The following is an 18,299-nucleotide window of genomic DNA, read 5'->3' on the forward strand; positions in this document are numbered from 1 at the left end:
GTTTCTTAGTATCAAAACACATGTAGCTAAGGGACTTCAACTTTGTGGTTTTTTAACCAGTGATAAATGAATGAAGAAGCACTCACATCCCCAAGTTCTGGTTTTTTTCCCTGCAAAGAGAAGAAATGGCCAAAGAACCTCTTTCATTTTTTTATTAGGTTCCTCACCAATGGCTTTTTGTAGATCATTCAGGAATATTGTATATTTTGAGTCAGGATTCGCAAAATCTCAAATTCTTTTTATTTTTGCAATCAACAAGATCTACAGGCAGGCCATTAGATTCCATGGTGAAGCTGGAAAATACAATAGAGACCAGAAGTAGGTGTAGGAAAGATCCTCCAAACACCTGTTCTTTCCCTATAGGGGGAAAAAGCTACCTGTATTGGAGCGTGCATTAGTATAGACCATAGGAAAATTTTGAATGTACTCAGAGAGCTCCATCACTCAGGAAATTGAATAGCCATGAGCACTGTTTCTAGGTAAATCTTATGTAATGTTTTCCTAATTAGAATCAATAGAACCCAATTTTCATTCCTGTGCCTTTGTCATGCACAAACTATCAGTCAGGGTCCAGAAAATCTCCCAGGCTACTTCCACACAAAACCGATCCAACTGTTTCAATCTTGACACTTATCTGACAGGATTTGAAAGTTAAGTTTTATAAAATGTTTGTTACAAAAATGTTTGTAATTGGACAAGCTAAGGAAAATGAAGGGAGCCACTTAGATAATGAGTGATGATTTATAATGGGGTTAGTTCATCTCAGACAAATGGAGCTTACAGAAATTGGTGTAGTTATCATCTTAAAGGTTATGTAGTGCACTACTTTGCAGTAATCTTGGGTTTACACAGAGATTCCTGTGTTTCAGTACAACAGTGTTAACCTCTGTTCATATTAAAGGGCTTTTTTTTTTTTTGCCTGTTTGGTCTTGGCTTTTTTGGTATGCTAGGCTATCAACATTTCTACTCAATGACAATATCAAGTAAATGAAAAACTGACAATCTGTGCACCCAGGAAAACTAAACCTCTAATGAAATTAAGCATTAGAGTTTATTAAATTTTATTGTATTATCAGAAAGTTTTTATTATAATGTGCAAAATCTGCTTAGTGCAGCCCTAGATTGTATTTACAGAACGGTGGGACAGCTTATGGAGGCTGAGTAGAAGATGCCAGATTGGACAATTGAAGGAATATAATCAGCATAATGTTTTTTGGAAAGGCAAAAGGAAACTATGCCATATGTTCACTTAAGCCTTAATTTTATGTAAAACTGGCTGTTTTTTCTTTGACACAGCTAAAATGCCCTTTCACTTACAGATCAAAGACTGTTTATTTGCTCTCCAGATCCCCATATGCTCAAACGTATTGTACACAGCACTGTCCCCTACTGGGGAACACGAATGGAAACAAATTCCATTTTCCATACAGCCAGGTATTTCCAGGAGCCTAAAACTGACGTGTGTTGTCAGAAGCATAAAGGCAGAGGCAAATAGGAGACAAGAAGGAGTTTAGCCTCCTTATTTCTCTGGCTTATTTCTCTATTTTAGGAGCAAATTAACCTTCTCGGCAGGAGCAACTGGACATGTGTATTCTCATTTGAATTCGGAAGAGTTTACAACACTTGATACAGTGTGGGTGCCTTTGCAGGGTAATACACTAGCCTCTTGCACTACAGCTATAATGCTATTAAATTTACTTCATGGAATTAGTACAGTCACTGCTTGAGTTTATATAAGCTGCAAAGCAAAACCCCTAACTATTTTTAGTTAATCGCAAAGAGGATGGAACTTGTATTTTAGCAATGAGATGATCAGCTCTCTCTCTCTCTCTCAATTTCAGCCTGGCGAGATACAATCAAGGACATTATTAAAACATAACAAAACAAAGCAAAAAAATCCATAAGGGTACTAGAGCCCAAACTACCAATCTATGCTTGTTATTAGTGTGGCATATTGCTGTTTTAATCTAATGCTAGGTAGTGTATTAATCTATAGGTATAAATTAATGAGGCTCTTAATGTATTTTCATTGGGAGGTTGAGCAGTCACTCGTTTAGTTAGTGAAAACTACAAAAATCACTTTCTTGTGGAATCTGAAACTAGCAGCTTCAATGAACTAATGATCACAGTATGAACCATTTTATGTACCACTGAAAATAAAGATAACCTGTAAATGTAAAATTTGCACTGCATAAACCATGCTTTTATACACTTCCACCTGTAAAAATATTCTTTGTTCAACTCACCTTGAGAAAGATGAGCATTTAAAACAAAATATGTTAACAGCTAAATGGATATAGCGTTCATGGTAACATCTTCTGACCAAACCTTTGTCCCAGTCAGAAGGAGCTTAGCAAACAGGGCTAGGAGTCAATACCTTGTATTCAAAGAGAAATTTTGTATATCTGGTGTACTCACATGGCTTTTTTGCTGGCTGAACTAGCTGAGGGTTCAGGTATGGGCTATTCTCTGCATCTATTCTGCGCTTGTACTTCTGGCGACCTCCACGTACTCTGTCTAGGCGGACACCTACATTGGGAAAAATAAGCAAACATAACTAAATACATTATCAAGATGCCTCTCAGGTAATAATCTTCTATCTCCTGCCTTCCAATATTTATTTAAAATACATGTTTACATGCAAAAGATTCATTTTAGAAAGCAAGAGAAAGCAGCACTACAAGTATTTGCAAGCTGTTTAGATTTTCACACATGCAAGACTAAATATACAGCATAATTTCCTGTTCGTTTAAAACCATTTGTTCATTTTTACATATTATTGAAAACAGCTAACAAGTTTAGTTTCCATTTGAAACAGTCTGATCTTAAGTCGTCTTTGCCAGAAGCAGAAGTTCAAAGTTGTAATAAACACCATGGATATACAAGGTTAACATTATGAGTAGAGAAGTACAGAGAATTAGAACTTTAGAAACAATGGGTGCTATATACAGTTTAGATAGTCAAAACCAGTGCTTTTCATTAACATGGATTAATGTGGCCAGAGGATACAAAGCAAGTATCCTTAGTAAAATATGAACATATATGTGGCTTAAAGACCCGAAATGGTTCATGAGGGTTTGAAAGAAATTGTATGGGTGTTCATTTAGATGTCATCAATGATGAATTAACATTTGTGTTCTACCTCCAAAATGTTCATTGCTTCAATAAAACATTCTGCTACCTGTTTTGTACGGATATATAGGAGTTTACTTTCCTGAAACAAGCTACAACTGCTCTCATAGAGAAAATTAAAAAAGGAGGGGAAAAAAAAAAGATGGTAAGTCCTATAAAATAATTAAGTATTTTTATTTTCTTCTGAGTCACCCAGGCAGATTTCCGGACAACAAGGACGAATGTCAATATAACCAAGTAGTAACATAACACTGAAGTTGAAAAACTCGGCACATGTGCAGGGGAACAGGACAAGTAATACCAAGCACAACATTTGTCCCTGATGACATGGATTTAACTAGACAAGAATGCAAGGACACATTACATATCAATGATCCCTGTGAGTGATGTAATAAAGTGCAGCTCACTTTCTCACTTTTCTTTTCATTGTCTATTTTAGGTCTCCCCCTCTATTCATCTTTTTTATTGCCATTATTGTGCCCTGCTCTGCTACTTCCCATCTCCCCGTTCTCTCCCTTGCAGGAAATACCTCCAGAACTGGCTTCTGGACTGAAGAGAAGCCACCACCAAAGAAGCTACAGTTTATGTGCACAGCAAGAAGAATACAGCACAGAGTTTACGTACTGCCCAGGAACCTGCACTGGTAGCACAGTCTCATTAGAAGGAAACATCTGTCAGTCCTCTTTCATCCAAAGATGATTGACTGGGTTTTGGTGAAGAAAAGCCATTTCGCCAAATAGCCAGAAATCCAAGGCCAACTCTTGTCGTTTTGTTTTTGTTTCTTCTTCTTTCATATTTCTTGCTTTTTCTCTTTTCCTGTTCTACTCTCCAAGCTGGCATGAAACACCAGAACACTCACTAGCTGAACCAAGGAAGATGGCAATTTACAGATCCAAGTCTGTACTCTTCTGCTGGCCTGGAAGGCTTTGCATGCATGGGGTTCTCATTCACCCAGATGAACTGTTGATATCCATAAAGGTTAGTAACACAGGAGATACTTGGCTTAAGGTCACAACCAATGACTGAAACTATAACACAGTGAATTGTATGCAACAGTGCTCACTACTTTTTGTTCCCCAGGAAAGTGGGTAATGATCACCTGTATTTAACAGTGAAATTCCATTCAGTTTAATGCAGAAGACTGTGTATTTCACTCCCCCAAACTCAAGAAGTACATTTCTTATTGTATGTTACCAGTTATACTTTTGTGAATGACATTATATAAATAATAAAACTAATCAACCATATATCCGAACAGGTCAGTGTATAATTACAAATGAAATCTTATTTATGGTATTTACCTATATCACTGCCAAACCTGTGACTGATTTGTGGTCTAAGCTATTTGATAAAATTCATCAGTGATTCAGTCAACAAAGCGTGGTTATTTTTTGTTTGTTTTTAAAGTTATACATAGAAATGCATGAACTACAAGACCACTTTAAAAATTGATAGTCAAAAGCTTTTCAGAGCTAATGATAACTCAGTGTACTCCACCCTCAAATCGGAAGTTTAAGCGACACCTGAAGCAAATGACATCCGAGACAATACACTGCCATAAAAACAACGGCAAAAGACCAAGGTCTGACAGTTGAATATTCACAATTAGGCAGAGGATTAGAACAAGCCACATGCGATATTGGTGGGATCATGAAAAAGGCTGCCTAGCATTTGAAGAAAAATAGATAGAAAATGATTTCTGCATAATTCAGATGCCATCCTTCTTTCTGCTTGGGAGCAGATTTCATAGTGATAAAAGATGGATAGCATCAGATAGAAGTATGTTTAATCAAAAAGTAATGGAACTGAAGCTTAAATTAAAATAATATAAATCTACCAAGATGAACAATTTTTTTACCTCCTTTGCATTTGCCAAGATACACATTCAAGCCATTCACACACTCAATGGAAGGAAATAGAGATGAATGTCACAATAGCAAAATTATACATAGATCCATGTACTCACCTATTATACATAGCTATACCCAGAAATATAGCAATTTTCTTTTTTTAAAATGAAAAAATTATAATTCTAAATAACTGGGGAGTAATGGTATTGCACATTTTAAAATTATCTAAATCTATAATATAACTGATTCCAATTCTAATGTGAAAACATTTTTGATAACGTAATACCAACAGAATATAAATTAGAGGTTTATAACCCTTTCATTAAAACTGATATGGAGTTTACCATCATTTTAGCTCCTAAGTTTTCCTCGCTCATAGTACCATTACGAAGTAGCTATCTTTGAATCAATTTCTGCTAACCTAACACACCCTAAGTGGTATTTTACTTCCAAAGAGTCTTTATAGAAGCAAACACAATGCAAGACACTACTTAAGAAAGTATACCCATCTGATATTCCATAAAAACTTGTTGGGAGTTTGGCAGGTAGCAAACTGACATCCAGAGATTCCTGTGTATATGCATAGATTTTCCCCTGTAACTCCTTTAGTTCGTATGAGAGAATTCATTACATAAAGATATTTATCTGCTCTCAAGACAGTCACAGCTGATGCCTTCTTTGTTAGAAAAACAAAGGAAAGAAAGAAAAACAATTTTGTCCACTAAGATCCTCACTTGGGGGGGGAGCAGCTTAACATCTCGATCACAGAGGTAACTGCTATAATTCAACACATACTCTGTACTCAGACTATTAAAGAGGATATTGTGGCATCTAGCTAGCGAACAGGGAGAAGGTAAGTAGACCACTGCATCAGCTCTGCTGTGCATGTGGCTTGCCAGAGTCGTCAGCCTCTCCGTTCACACACCCTATCAGTCCTCAACCATAAAGTAAAAAGAAAGATATCCACCCCACCTTTATAAACTCATGGCACATCTCTGAAGGAATTGCATTGTACATATTATCATTACAGTTTTTTAGGGTCAAAACATCCATTAATGTCACTGAACAAAGCTCCACTGAAGACAAGCAAGTTGATTCTCCGCATTCCCCAACATTGAGTCTCATTTTAAAATTCTTCAACAGAAAAACAAAAACAAAAGCCCAAATGAGAAAAACAGGGATGACCACAGGGTACCAACAGAAAGAACAGGCCTGCTACCACTTATGATACCAGTTACTTTCAATAGTCAAGTGCAACACGTTCACTTTCCATCTTAGGACAGGCACAACTCATGAACTGATCTGTTCAGGAGTGATGAGTAGTCACACATTTTGACATGATTTACAAAGCTCAGAAGATAAGGATTAGACTAGAACTGTAATATCTGGAGAGATGGAAACTATGTAAATCAATGCAATTGCTACTTTTTTAAAAGAAGGCAATTACACATACTAATACAACATAAAAATTTCTCCAGCTGGCCTTAAGGAAAAAAAAATGGTCTCAGAGTTACTATACAAGCTTCTACAAAAAAGGTTCACCGCCTGGTTCCTCACACAATCTTTGCATGATTTCTATAAAATGCTCATCAACACACAACAAAATTATATTGGGCATTTACTCTAAAGTGAAAGTGTCCACATAGTCTTGCACAGAAATAACTGAAGACTAGAGCTGATGTACACAATGAGCTACCCACCAGGTACTTCGATCTAAACAAACTTAACATAGGCAAACCTCAACTCTCCATTATCTCTGTCTTTCCTCATCTGTTCCTCCCTCACCAACAGTTGCAAATTATTATTCCTATTCTGCAGTCCTTTTCTCACACTGCTTTGAATGCCTCATGTGGGACAGGTACCCACTGTGACTGGTGCTATATAATCAAAAAGATTGCCCTTACCCCAATATATCATTCTTTTTGCAATTTAAGTCCTCAGGATGATCATCCTATTTAACCATGTCATCTATTTTTCCATACATATCCAAGCCATATCCAAAGTATACTATTTACTCCTTTATAATCTACCTTTCTTCTTTTCCATCCCCTCCTTCTTACCTTGGCTACAATTCTCCAGTGTTCATTTATCCACTTGTCCCACAAACATTCTTGTCCTTTCCACAAAGCTCTATACCCACAGGAAATCCTCAGGCTAACTTCAAAGGCATTTGCCCAATCCTTCAAACCAAGACCTATCAATACCAGGACTGCCTGTAAGAATTTGCTTATTACTTATAACCAGGGAGAGCTTTTTATTTTGGAAAAAATAAATCTTATTCACTTAAATATGAACTAATATCTGAATAAATCAAAACTCCTTCTCCATCTGCCAGTACATCAGTAAAGAACAGGTCTGAGGTCAGAACCAAACCCGCACTTTTCACTTCCTACAGAAATTTCAAATTTTGTTCGCCTTCCGTCCTCCCTACATGAAAGACCTATGGCAAGCAGATAATGTTCTACACTGACACTGTTCCGGCAAGCTCCACCTCTACCACAGCACTCGATATGTACTAAATGTATTCCCATCTCATTTTTTGAGATATGTAATTGGGTAACGACCCATTTTATACAGATGTCTGTAAGATTCCCAGCATTGTCTTAAATTGTACAGTGAGACCAGTAAGAATGGATACCTGCATAACTTCATCTTGCTGAGCTTTAGAGGAACATCAGTAGCAGAGGCAAAAAAACAGATTAACAGCAAAACTGGAAAGAGCAAAAAGAATTTTAATGGTAGGTTCTGATGTGGTTCTCCTCTGGGACAACATCTTGACAGAGTGTTCCAGTTCACTTGAACATACTGTGCTTATTTGTAAGATTGCTGGGTAAGCTTGGGTGAACATTATAAACTCTGGGTTTTGCATTTATTCACATAGAACAGGATAACCAGTTGATTTTTCCACCATGAACACAGACAGAATGTATTTAGAGATAAGAATGCATGGTCATTTAGTTACTCTTTAGACAATTCAGTAATCTCTATAGTTTAGGATTAGAGAAATGTGAGGCCAGTGCCTTAATCCTACAGTCTGAAAGATTTGTAGTAGAAAAAATACTTGCACTTTAAACCACAAAAGACCTCTCTCAATATAGTAGAATCATGCAGGAAGTAACACAGCATGAAGAAAAAGGATAATGTGAGCTATCTTTTTTTCTGGATCTGCATATTTGTTTTATGTGCTGAATTATAAGGATGCCAGAGAGCTTCTGAAATCAGTTTATAAAGTATTTGGATAATACCATGTGCAGGTGAAAATTCAGCTAGAGATGTAAAATATGTGTCCATTAGGCAGGTAATATTTTGAAAACAGAGTCCTAAGCCATCAAAGAAGATAAAAGCTATGACTCACATTAAAGCTTTCCTGATCTACAGCTGAATTAACAATTAGCAGGGGAAGGCTTTAGTGTTTTGTCTTCTGATAGCTATCTGCTCTATTAAACACATTATTTAGTGTAGCATAGGAAGTCTAAAAATCATCCTCCTACTTTACATTCAGTCAGTACCAAAAAGTATTTGTTAATATGGGATAAAATTGGCTGTCCTCAAGAGATGCCTATAAAACAATTTAGTTCATGAACCTGCCCATATAATGGACTGAAAGACAAAACAGTGTTTTTATTATTTTAATATCCAACTTGCTCTGTGACTATGAATAAGTTGCTTAATTTATCTGTTCCTCTGACAAAGATTTGCAACAAACAGTTTATTATTTAAAAAAAAAAAAGTATTGGGCCAATTAAAATATTTAGTAATTTTTTCCAGGTTAAAAAATCAAAAGAGAAAAATATTGCTTTTGTAAAACAAGTGTTTCAAACCAATGTTGCATTTCAGATTTTTGTTTAATAATTAAAAATGTTTCTAGGCAACCAAATGTAAGCAACATTTTGGAAAATCCATTTTTGTCCTGGGAGGAGGGGATGAGAAGGCTGGATTTTGGCAAAGGAATGGAAAAAAAAAAGTCTTTGGTTAAAGCCCAGAGTTGGGTATTTTTTTCAGTTTGACAAAAGAACTGATAAATGTGTTACTTACACAGCTCAGTACTCAACCTCTCTTGAAAGGAACATTAACTTTGCATGAACTAATCATCTACATGCTGAATTTTTGTGCACTGTCATTTATGCATTAAAACATAAAAGAACTTGCATAAAATCCACTTAGTTTTCCCATGCAAATGACATTTTGTGTAAATAAATTCTATTATTTCTTAGCGCAAGTGATTTCCATTGCAGAATGGTCCATAAACAAAGATATTCACATGAAGAAAATGTGGCATAAAATGTTTAAGAGTACTACCGTTGCTTTACATTTTTTAATGGTTCCATATGAAACTAAATATCCTAATCTGTGACACTCACAAATACAAATTAGGTCACACGCAACAGGTGACAAGTTTTAATTGAATGTCTTCTGTCTGCAATTCTGACAAAAGGTGAATGAAAATAAATGAGTCTGGCAAGACAGCCCTGAGCCTTACAATACCCAATATCTCATTATTTTTAAACAGCTATCTATAAACTGATGCTGACAAGCCTTGAACCTTTTATTTCTGTTCAAGAAGAGGTGAATGTGCAGAAAGAAAGAAAAAAAAGAAAAAAGAAAAACAGGACAGCTACTTTGTTGCATTAAACATGCAATACCCATTATATTAGTTCTCAAATATTACAAAAGAATACCTTTTACATTTCACATAAGAACTTATAAAAAAAAATCTGTTTCTTTCTGGCAGAGATACATTCTATGCACTCAGTTCCTAGTGCCTAAATTTTACCTTTTCTGACTGTAATACACCAGAACTGCATGAGAATTATGCTAGACTTCTGCTGATTTTAGAGAGACTGAAATGAGGCCATTAAACACAAAACGTCCACTTCTTTTCCTTCACTTTTCCAAATGTGCATATTTGTAAACTGTGAAGGAAAAGTGATGCAGAATTAAGACTGTGAATGTATAAAGCCGTGATGTTTCTGAAATTAAACAGTTACCATTCACATAATACTTCTCTCCATATCACCTGGATTACTAATATACTAATAATTAGGAAGCAGTGTAAAATACTGCAAAAGCTTTTTTGAGTAACACAGAAAATACTGTTGCTAATTACACCATTAAATTTCATGTCAATGTGCTTATATATCATAACCATACTATATAACAGTATATGCCTTATTTTTTTAATTATACATACAACGTCCTGGGACAAAGTATAAGAATAAATAAAGGCAATCTATCACTAACTAACTACTACAGTTTTTACCTTAATTTATTTAAATATAGTTACACAAGATGCTATCTTGTTTCAGAGTTCAAATTACAACCTATTTAATGAAGTGGAGCTTGCTGGGCTGTAAAGTCATTACTGCATCAATACACCTGTAACCATTACTTTAAGGTGACAAGCAGAGACTAGGAAAGTCAGCTTGGCTGATGATCCAAGGAGAGGACATGGAACACCAGGAGACAGAAAGGTCAAAAAGTAAGTTTAAGCAAGGTCATACCAATGCCCGAAGGTCAAAAGCAGGCCTTTATTCTAGATCACATCACCAAAGCTTATAAAGAATTCAAGAGCTATGCTAGTGACAACTCTAATAGAAAAGAAGCCTAACTGAAGTTCTGGACCATTTGCTGGCGACTCTCAAGAGAGATGGGAAGATCGAAATGAAATGCGTTATAATAATCGGACTGTGAAGTACCAGTAGCATGAATCAAGATCTCAATACCCTCTTCATGTGCAGTTTCACAATATTTCAGTTAGTGACTTGGATGATGTGGGATTCTGGAATTAATCTGAGATCCAGAAGTCACAGAAAAGTTCTTAATAATGTGAGTTGAAACAGCTATATAAAGTCATATCGGTCCTACTGGGACCAAGAAATAGGTTGCTTAGAATTAGGATTTCTATCTAGACAAAGTGATTTCATTTTGCTGGAACAGAACCAGAGAAAACTAAAAGATCACTCTCATCAAACTAGAGCTTTAAAACAGATGTACAATTCACTGAAATATTAAAAGTTCTTTACCCTAACAAACATGTTCCCTAAGTTTGTTTTTTTTTTCTTTTCTGTTTTATTATCCTCTTCTCTTTTTTTTTTTTCCTTTGGGACAAAATCTTTCTCACCTTCTTCAAGGAGTAGCCAGTCTGTGCTGAACTGTACAAGAGTAAGACGAGCAAAATTTAGTTTCCAAATTGCACTCATCTGGCAAAGAGACACTTACCTTTTCAGTTAAGGTGGCTTTATATTGCCGGTTGAATCTAAATTGGCCTTAGTGCAAAGATATGTGTTCTCACAGAATTTTGGATGTTTCCAAGGCGATTCATGGAAACACCATTTTGACACTGTCTTTTCTCTTAGCACACCCATAACAATACTAACTACCTCTGCAATCTTTCTCATATTTATGTATTGAGTAATTACGAACTACACTTTTACTGGTGAAGCACTATGCAATTCTTCCCTGCTTTTTTTATTCTTTTAAAGAGTAAGATAATGATTTGTGGAACCTCATCAATGTTACACTTCATCCTTCAAGCCTCCTCAGAAGGTACGGCAGAATTCTGAACTTATTCCCTCTTTCTTCTGCGTGCTGTTTTATGGCACTGCAAAATCTGGGCCAGGTGGCACAATGGGAAAACAGCCCAAGAAGATTACACCATTACGCCTCTGGTTGGGGCTAACACATTTTTAGGAGCATTGTATTTTTTCATGATTTATAGTCTAAGTATACTTCACCAATTTTACCTATACAGAAGACTGTGCTGGAAACTAGAATATCTAAAGTAATTTAATGAGTGCATGCCAGCCTGATGCTAAAAAATCCGGGGTACTTCTAAACCTAAGTATCAACTTCATATGAAAATGTAGGGTTGGAAAATGTGACAGATATTCTTACATTTTGGCTTTACTTTTGCAGCCAAAATACGAGCATTTTGTCTTTTGTATTGTTATTTTGTTTGCAAATTTTTTTCAGGATTAGATAGGAGTTACACAACAGGGTTTCAATTTGGGGTGTCAGAGTCCTCTTGCAGTACAATTACAAGATAATTCAACTTCAAGATAAAAGAAGATCTTATATTACTAGTTTCAGGTGTCTTTGGCAAACGACATGACTTTTCTGTACTTTGCTCTTCCTGTCCACATACTGTAACTTTCTGTTTCTTAAAATTCTACCTGCTACAAGAGTAAAGTTCAACAGTGGCTTATACGAGTTCATAGTACAGATGGCCACATTTTATGACTGTGAAGAATTTGAAATTCCTGGTTTCAACTCCCTTTCTGACTTCTCTGAGCAGTTGCTTACTTTAAAAAGGGGAATCTATCTGCTACTTAGGTAGGAAAAAAACAGTGATCTAGGTTAATATGTTCAGACTGGAAGGTACTGACATACCACACCATGGCATCTTCCTGTGCAGTGTTGCTCCTGCCTGAAAATCTCAGAGTTTATGCAGAAGAATAAATTTAAGTTCTTTTGCTTCACTATTTGCAGTGGGTTAAAGTGATGACTGTTTAACAACAAAACTAAAACTTCAGAATTAAGTGGCTAGATGGGCATCAAATCAAGACCCAGCAGAGTAAAATAAAGAAAATAATGTAAAATGTCAGTGTGGTGGAATTGCTTCCTATTAGTGTTATCTTGTAACATTGTGTTGAAAGGTGGAAACAAAGAAGGGACATACGTTCTCTGCATATATTATGGTTTCTGGAGGTGGCAGGTAAAAGCATTCCAATGCGTGCAGCTTAATGAACGCTGGGAAAAAAGCAGTCGGGAAGAAAGTATTTGTTTCTTCCTCAAAAAAAGTTGGGTAGTAGTGTATCTAATGATGAGTATAAAGGTAGAATCTGTAAAAAACCCCAATAATTTACTCACAAAATTGTATTCAGTAATCAAGAGAAAAATAAATTAGTTAGACAAATCCTTTACAAATAGTGTTCTATGATTTTTGGTCATGACAGTAATAGCTTCAGGAAGTCCTGCAAGAGCATTAGTACAGAATATTTTCATCTACAATGTGCTATAATTAACCTGAAACTTTCTTCTGCCTCCCCCACCCCCTGGTATTAAGGAATGTAATTGACGTGTCCTTAATATTAATTTCAAATGTTTACTCAGAGCCTAAATACAGCAAACTAATTTTTAGTTCAGAATTAAGAATCTGCCTGCAAAGTTTCTGAAAGCAGAGGGAAATGAGGGTATTACGATAGGGTATTTCTAGGAGAGTCGTTCTTTACCATAGCTCCTCATTTCTGTCTGCACATACATTCTTACATATATAAGAAGTGTTCAAAGTCACAGACTAAACTGGTGCATAAAATCAAAATGTTGTAGCATTAAAATCTCAGTGTGTGTTTGATTAAAAATCACCTGATTTTCAACTCAAAAATGGCCTTGCCAGGAAGGGATTTTAGAAATGGCCTTTATTGAGGCTCACAATGCATCCACAGAACTCTTCTCAAGAAATAAGTATTTGTATTTCATACAAAGTATCAGAGTGTACAAACATTTGCCCCAACATTTTCCAGAGTATTGAGGATACTGCAGGTGTCAGTGGAAGACCTGGCTGAAAGGATGCTGTCAACTCAATTAAAGCCTTTACATATTTAAATAGATATTTGTATATTTACGTAACATTATTGAAACGAGTGTTCTAAAAATGCCTTTTCCTTTGTCTTTATACAACCTTTCCCCTGTTATTCCATGAACACCAGTATCAAAGAATTGTGCGTACATGAGAATCAGAAAGTGAAACTGAGCAGAAAAAAACCAAAATTAATTAATCAAATTCTGATGATAAGGTTAAGTGAGGAGCAAAATAGGGAATAAAATTTTTAAATTGTTTAATTTTATAAGAGAAGACTCCAGTCCTTCAATTGAATTATATGGGCAGATCTATACAGTATATAAAAGTATCAGATTTGGTGAAACATCATAAGATTAAAAAATGCGTGCTATTTTTTTAATCTTCTAATGTTCACTTCTTTTCCCTTAACACAAAAAGGACTGAAATATTCCTGTATATATATATTTACAAAATCCTAAGATAATATCTGGCTTTACCAACTAAAGCCTGAAAAGAATACCAGATCAAATTTTTACAATTCCTATAACAAGTGTGTGTATTCTGTGTTTCGCCTTGGTAAAGCAATGGAAAAGAAAATGAAACACAAGGAGTTAACAGGTACAGGCAAAGTTCTGTGGACATAAATGAAAAAAATCTAAGTAACTCTTCATTTTGAATTTTAAGTATTCTCCTTAACATATTTAACACTTCATTCATGCCCAGAGTGTAACAGATTTATACATTAATTCATATATCCTGCTAGCCTCATAACCTGACATACTGCCTAGCACGCTGGAGTGACAGGTTATCCCGTTTGTGGCCTCTGCATCTCATCTCGAGGTAATACTTGAGCAATTAATGGAAAGTTTATTAGTGATACCACTTTATCGATAATACTGCTAGAAGCTTTCCGTACAAAAGCATAATGGTTAGCCTGCATATCGACTATTCTCTCATAGTTAGCACTAGGAGTGGATCAGAGTTAATGCAGAAAATCCCAGCTGAAAAACATAATTGTAATGTGCTCAGTGTTTTCCAGCCTTTTTGACTCTCCATAATGTTACACACAATTAATGCTACGAGGTAAATTGATTTGACTTTAATAAAACACAAAAAATTTTGAAACAATTAGACAATATACTCCGATTATAAAATGCCCCTGCTCTAAAACAGAAAAGAGTGACAAATTTCTTCTAATCTCATAGGTAATGTTGGGCCTTTGGGAAATGGGTTAATAAATTCTAGTTTTCTAAACCAGGCAGACTGATTTACTGCAAACTTCCCCCATTATAGTTATAGTAGATGTCTATCAAATTGCTTATGAGAACAAATTTATGGAAAATATCCAAGAGTAATGCTTTGTTCTTATTAAAATACATGAATATGTATGTAATTTTAGCCAGACTAAATGAACAAAACAAAACAAAAAGAAAGAGGAAAAAGGGTCAACAATTGCTGTCTTGAGAATTATTCTTTTCCACAAGAAACAACTCCTCCCTGTTAAAAATGCCTTTATATAAAATATGTTTGTTTGAGGAGAATATTTTTGTTTAAATTGTAATGGCAACTGCTATGAAGAAAAACCGTACAAAGTGTATGTTAATACAAGTAATTGGGCGACAAAATTACATAAACATTATTTAAAAGAGGAAATAAAGCATAAAATTTCCTCATCCCCACAAATTATTTTCATATACAACTTTAACAGATGCAAAATTTAAAAAAAAAAAAATTTAGTTTTAAGTCAGTAATTCCTGACAAGCACAGTCTATTTAAATTGGCACATGCTTACCCTTCTGAATGCAGATCTCAGTGGGAATATTCACCGTGTGCAATGTTAAACACACGCATATTTTATTTTTCTAGGGTCCATAAAAAGAATATTTACCAAACAGGAGACCAAGGTCTTCTCACTCAATGCATTGCGAATCTAGCATAATTCTACTCAGTTTGTACATTTCTCCAGAGTTACTTCTAAGGGCAGGAAGAGCAAACAATTTACTTTCATGGACTTTGTATTTTTTCCAAATATTGTGTTCCTTTCAAAGTTTTCTGCTTTCTGTCCTATTTCTCTCCCAAAGTTCTCTTCCCCCCATTAAAACACATACATTGGACTCATTCTTTCTTTCTTCTTTCTTTTAAACATATAAGTATACATTTCTACCTGGATTTCATTCCTATGGACTGTGACATCCAGTTTAAAAGACATTAAGGCTAAAACAAGAGCAGAATTAACTGGGTAAAAAGATGACAGGTTATGTACAAAATAACCTAATTGAACAAACCCACAAACAGAAACCTAGAGAGGTATTTCAGGATATTTATACTTAGCACCCACAAAACAAACAAATGTGTATAATCCTCTCACAAAGATAGTTTTTGAGCAACTTACCCATGAAGTGTACATACAAGTCAATCCAAAATTGTGTTATTGTGTTTGTGACATCCATTACAACATCTGCATCTACATCTACAACTGACAGTATGATGAGAAGAGACTTACCATACCAGTTCACCATAAAATTCAGTAATAATTTAATTGTATTTCATCTTCATTAGAAACCCAGAATTTTTAGCAAAAAAGGCCTTGGATATATTATGAAACACCTTTTCCAATGTCCCCTTCCATGAAACACGTAGTGCCCTTTCACCTATTACTGTATATGTTCCTCTTGTCATATTTGAACAGGGGATTCTTTTAGCTGTTCTTTTTTTTTTCTTTTTTTTGATTGAAACATTAATAATTTTCAATTATTAAGAATACTGTTCTTTTGCCTTCAGAAGCAATAATTTCAACAGAAGTTTTCCTAACATTGTTCTGCAATTTTAAATTCACTTTCTGGTTTTTTTTATATTTTTCCTGTCTATATAGTCAAAGTTTATAGGCTAGTTCACATAAGATTTTACTTGAAACATTTATATACATTTTCTATGATATTAAATACATTAAAATTCTTAGGTCAAGAGAGGACAATCACAGCTTAAAATATTCGTGCAAAGTGGAAATAAAACACCTGAAAAATATTTACTTGACACTATTGCCACGAGTATCAGAAATGCTCTTAGCATAATCATCATTTAGTTTTAAGGCTTCTTCAGTTCCTTTGAAAGTCAGATTATGAAACTATAATCTAACGGAAAGATACATAGAATTTCTTTTTATTACTAATCCATTCTTCTTGATCTGACCAAAGAAAGCACAAAAGAAACAGATGCACATATATTTGAGTTCTAACTTCCTAACTGGATACAAAGGGCAGTCAATTTGTTCTTGAACATAGATGAGTTCCCTGGGTCCTGTGAGTTCCCCATGAAAAAATGTAATTGCTGTCACCTCTGTGATCAGGAAAACAGACATAGGCTTAAAGGAGAAGGAGATGACACGATCCATAACGTGCTGCCATGAGTACACTCTCATTCTCCAGCAGGAACTCTTGAGAGAACAATCACCAAAGGTTGCGTGTGCTTTGCACATCACAGTGTAACTCGAATAAATTACACTGCATTGCTTAATGATTAATAAAAGCTAAGAGTCGAAATTCCTTACTCATTCTTTTATCCTGCCTTACATAGGTAATCCCTTCAATACAGGAAACCGAACACGAAGTAAAGGTCTTGAGAGCTGTTGGCAAATAAAGTTTCTGTGTGGTTCAGTTTTCAGTGTTTAGATTTTGCCCACCCCCGGACCTCCAGATTACTCCCATAAGATCCAAAATTATATCTAGGATTGTCCTTTAAGCAAAACAAGCCTGTTTCTTCCTCTTCCTCTTGTCCCTCTCTTTGACCTTACTACGTTCTCTTTGGATCAGAACCTCCCTCTGCAATGTGCTTTGTTTGTTCCAGAAGGTATTTTGATCCCGAGGTCAAATTTGGGTTCATTTTCAGATGTTCCATTTTTTTTCTACTAATTTTAATCTGGACTAGATATATTCAGAAGAATAGTATAAAAACATGCAGAGAGTTCTGAACAAGAGAGCACTGCTTATTGCATTACTATAATGACATAACAGGAATAAGATCTTGCCTGTATTTTCAAAGGAAACTGAGTCAACATTTTTCCTCGAAGCCTTAACTTAGTTAACCTGCAGAAAAGAAAGGAATTGACCATTGAAGAACACACCTATAAGTATGTTTATATCCAGCAAAATTGTGAGTCAGTTATAGGAAACATCAATATGTTTTCTGGGAATAGTCAGCCATATCGTTTATTGGAGAAAATCAAAACAGACAGCACTGAGGATGGATCCCGTGAGGAAGGCCTTTGGGATTGAATCCGGGACCTTTTTTAATCAGTGATCTCAATGGTCTTAGCAAATCTGATATTTTCTGATGCTGTTTCCTAAGGTTTTACATGTTTCCCGTTTGCTGACATGGGAGATTTATGTGAACATCGTACACCTTGGCGACACTCAGGAGCATTTGTTTCTTGAATTGAGGCAGGTTTTAGAAACTGTAACACAATTCATTTTTTACTGCCTTTTCCCCATTTTACAGAGTTAAGTTATTTTCGACTTGTCATGCCATTGTGTCAGAGATGGTGTGGTACAGTGGATTGATACCTCTTTATTATTCTCTCCAGCTTGTGCCTTTCCTTTTAGATTGCTCAGTGATCTTCTTTTCAAACTCTCCACAAAGAGTGGAAGTATAGTAAACTTCTCTACTTTGTGCGAAGTTTGTGTGGGGTCTGTTGTTCTCTCAGTGATGGCACTTACATACTTCTTGAAACTAGGTTAACTTGCAGTTAAGCACTAGATCAA

The 18,299-nt window shown here is 35.4% G+C and overlaps 1 protein-coding gene across 9 annotated transcripts in view; it reads right to left on the reverse strand.

Moving 5' to 3' along the window:
- Window positions 1-18,299, reverse strand: part of ESRRG (estrogen related receptor gamma) — a 389,483-nt gene that overhangs the window by 51,421 nt on the left and 319,763 nt on the right. For all 9 annotated transcript variants that reach the window (XM_075147084.1, XM_075147090.1, XM_075147089.1 and 6 more), the window contains one exon: window positions 2,419-2,529. In XM_075147084.1, coding sequence (XP_075003185.1) covers window positions 2,419-2,529 — 111 coding nt within the window. The remainder of the gene's footprint in view (window positions 1-2,418; window positions 2,530-18,299) is intronic.

Source organism: Calonectris borealis, chromosome 3 (genome assembly GCF_964195595.1).
Source record: "Calonectris borealis chromosome 3, bCalBor7.hap1.2, whole genome shotgun sequence".
NCBI classification, from domain to species: Eukaryota; Metazoa; Chordata; class Aves; order Procellariiformes; family Procellariidae; genus Calonectris; species Calonectris borealis.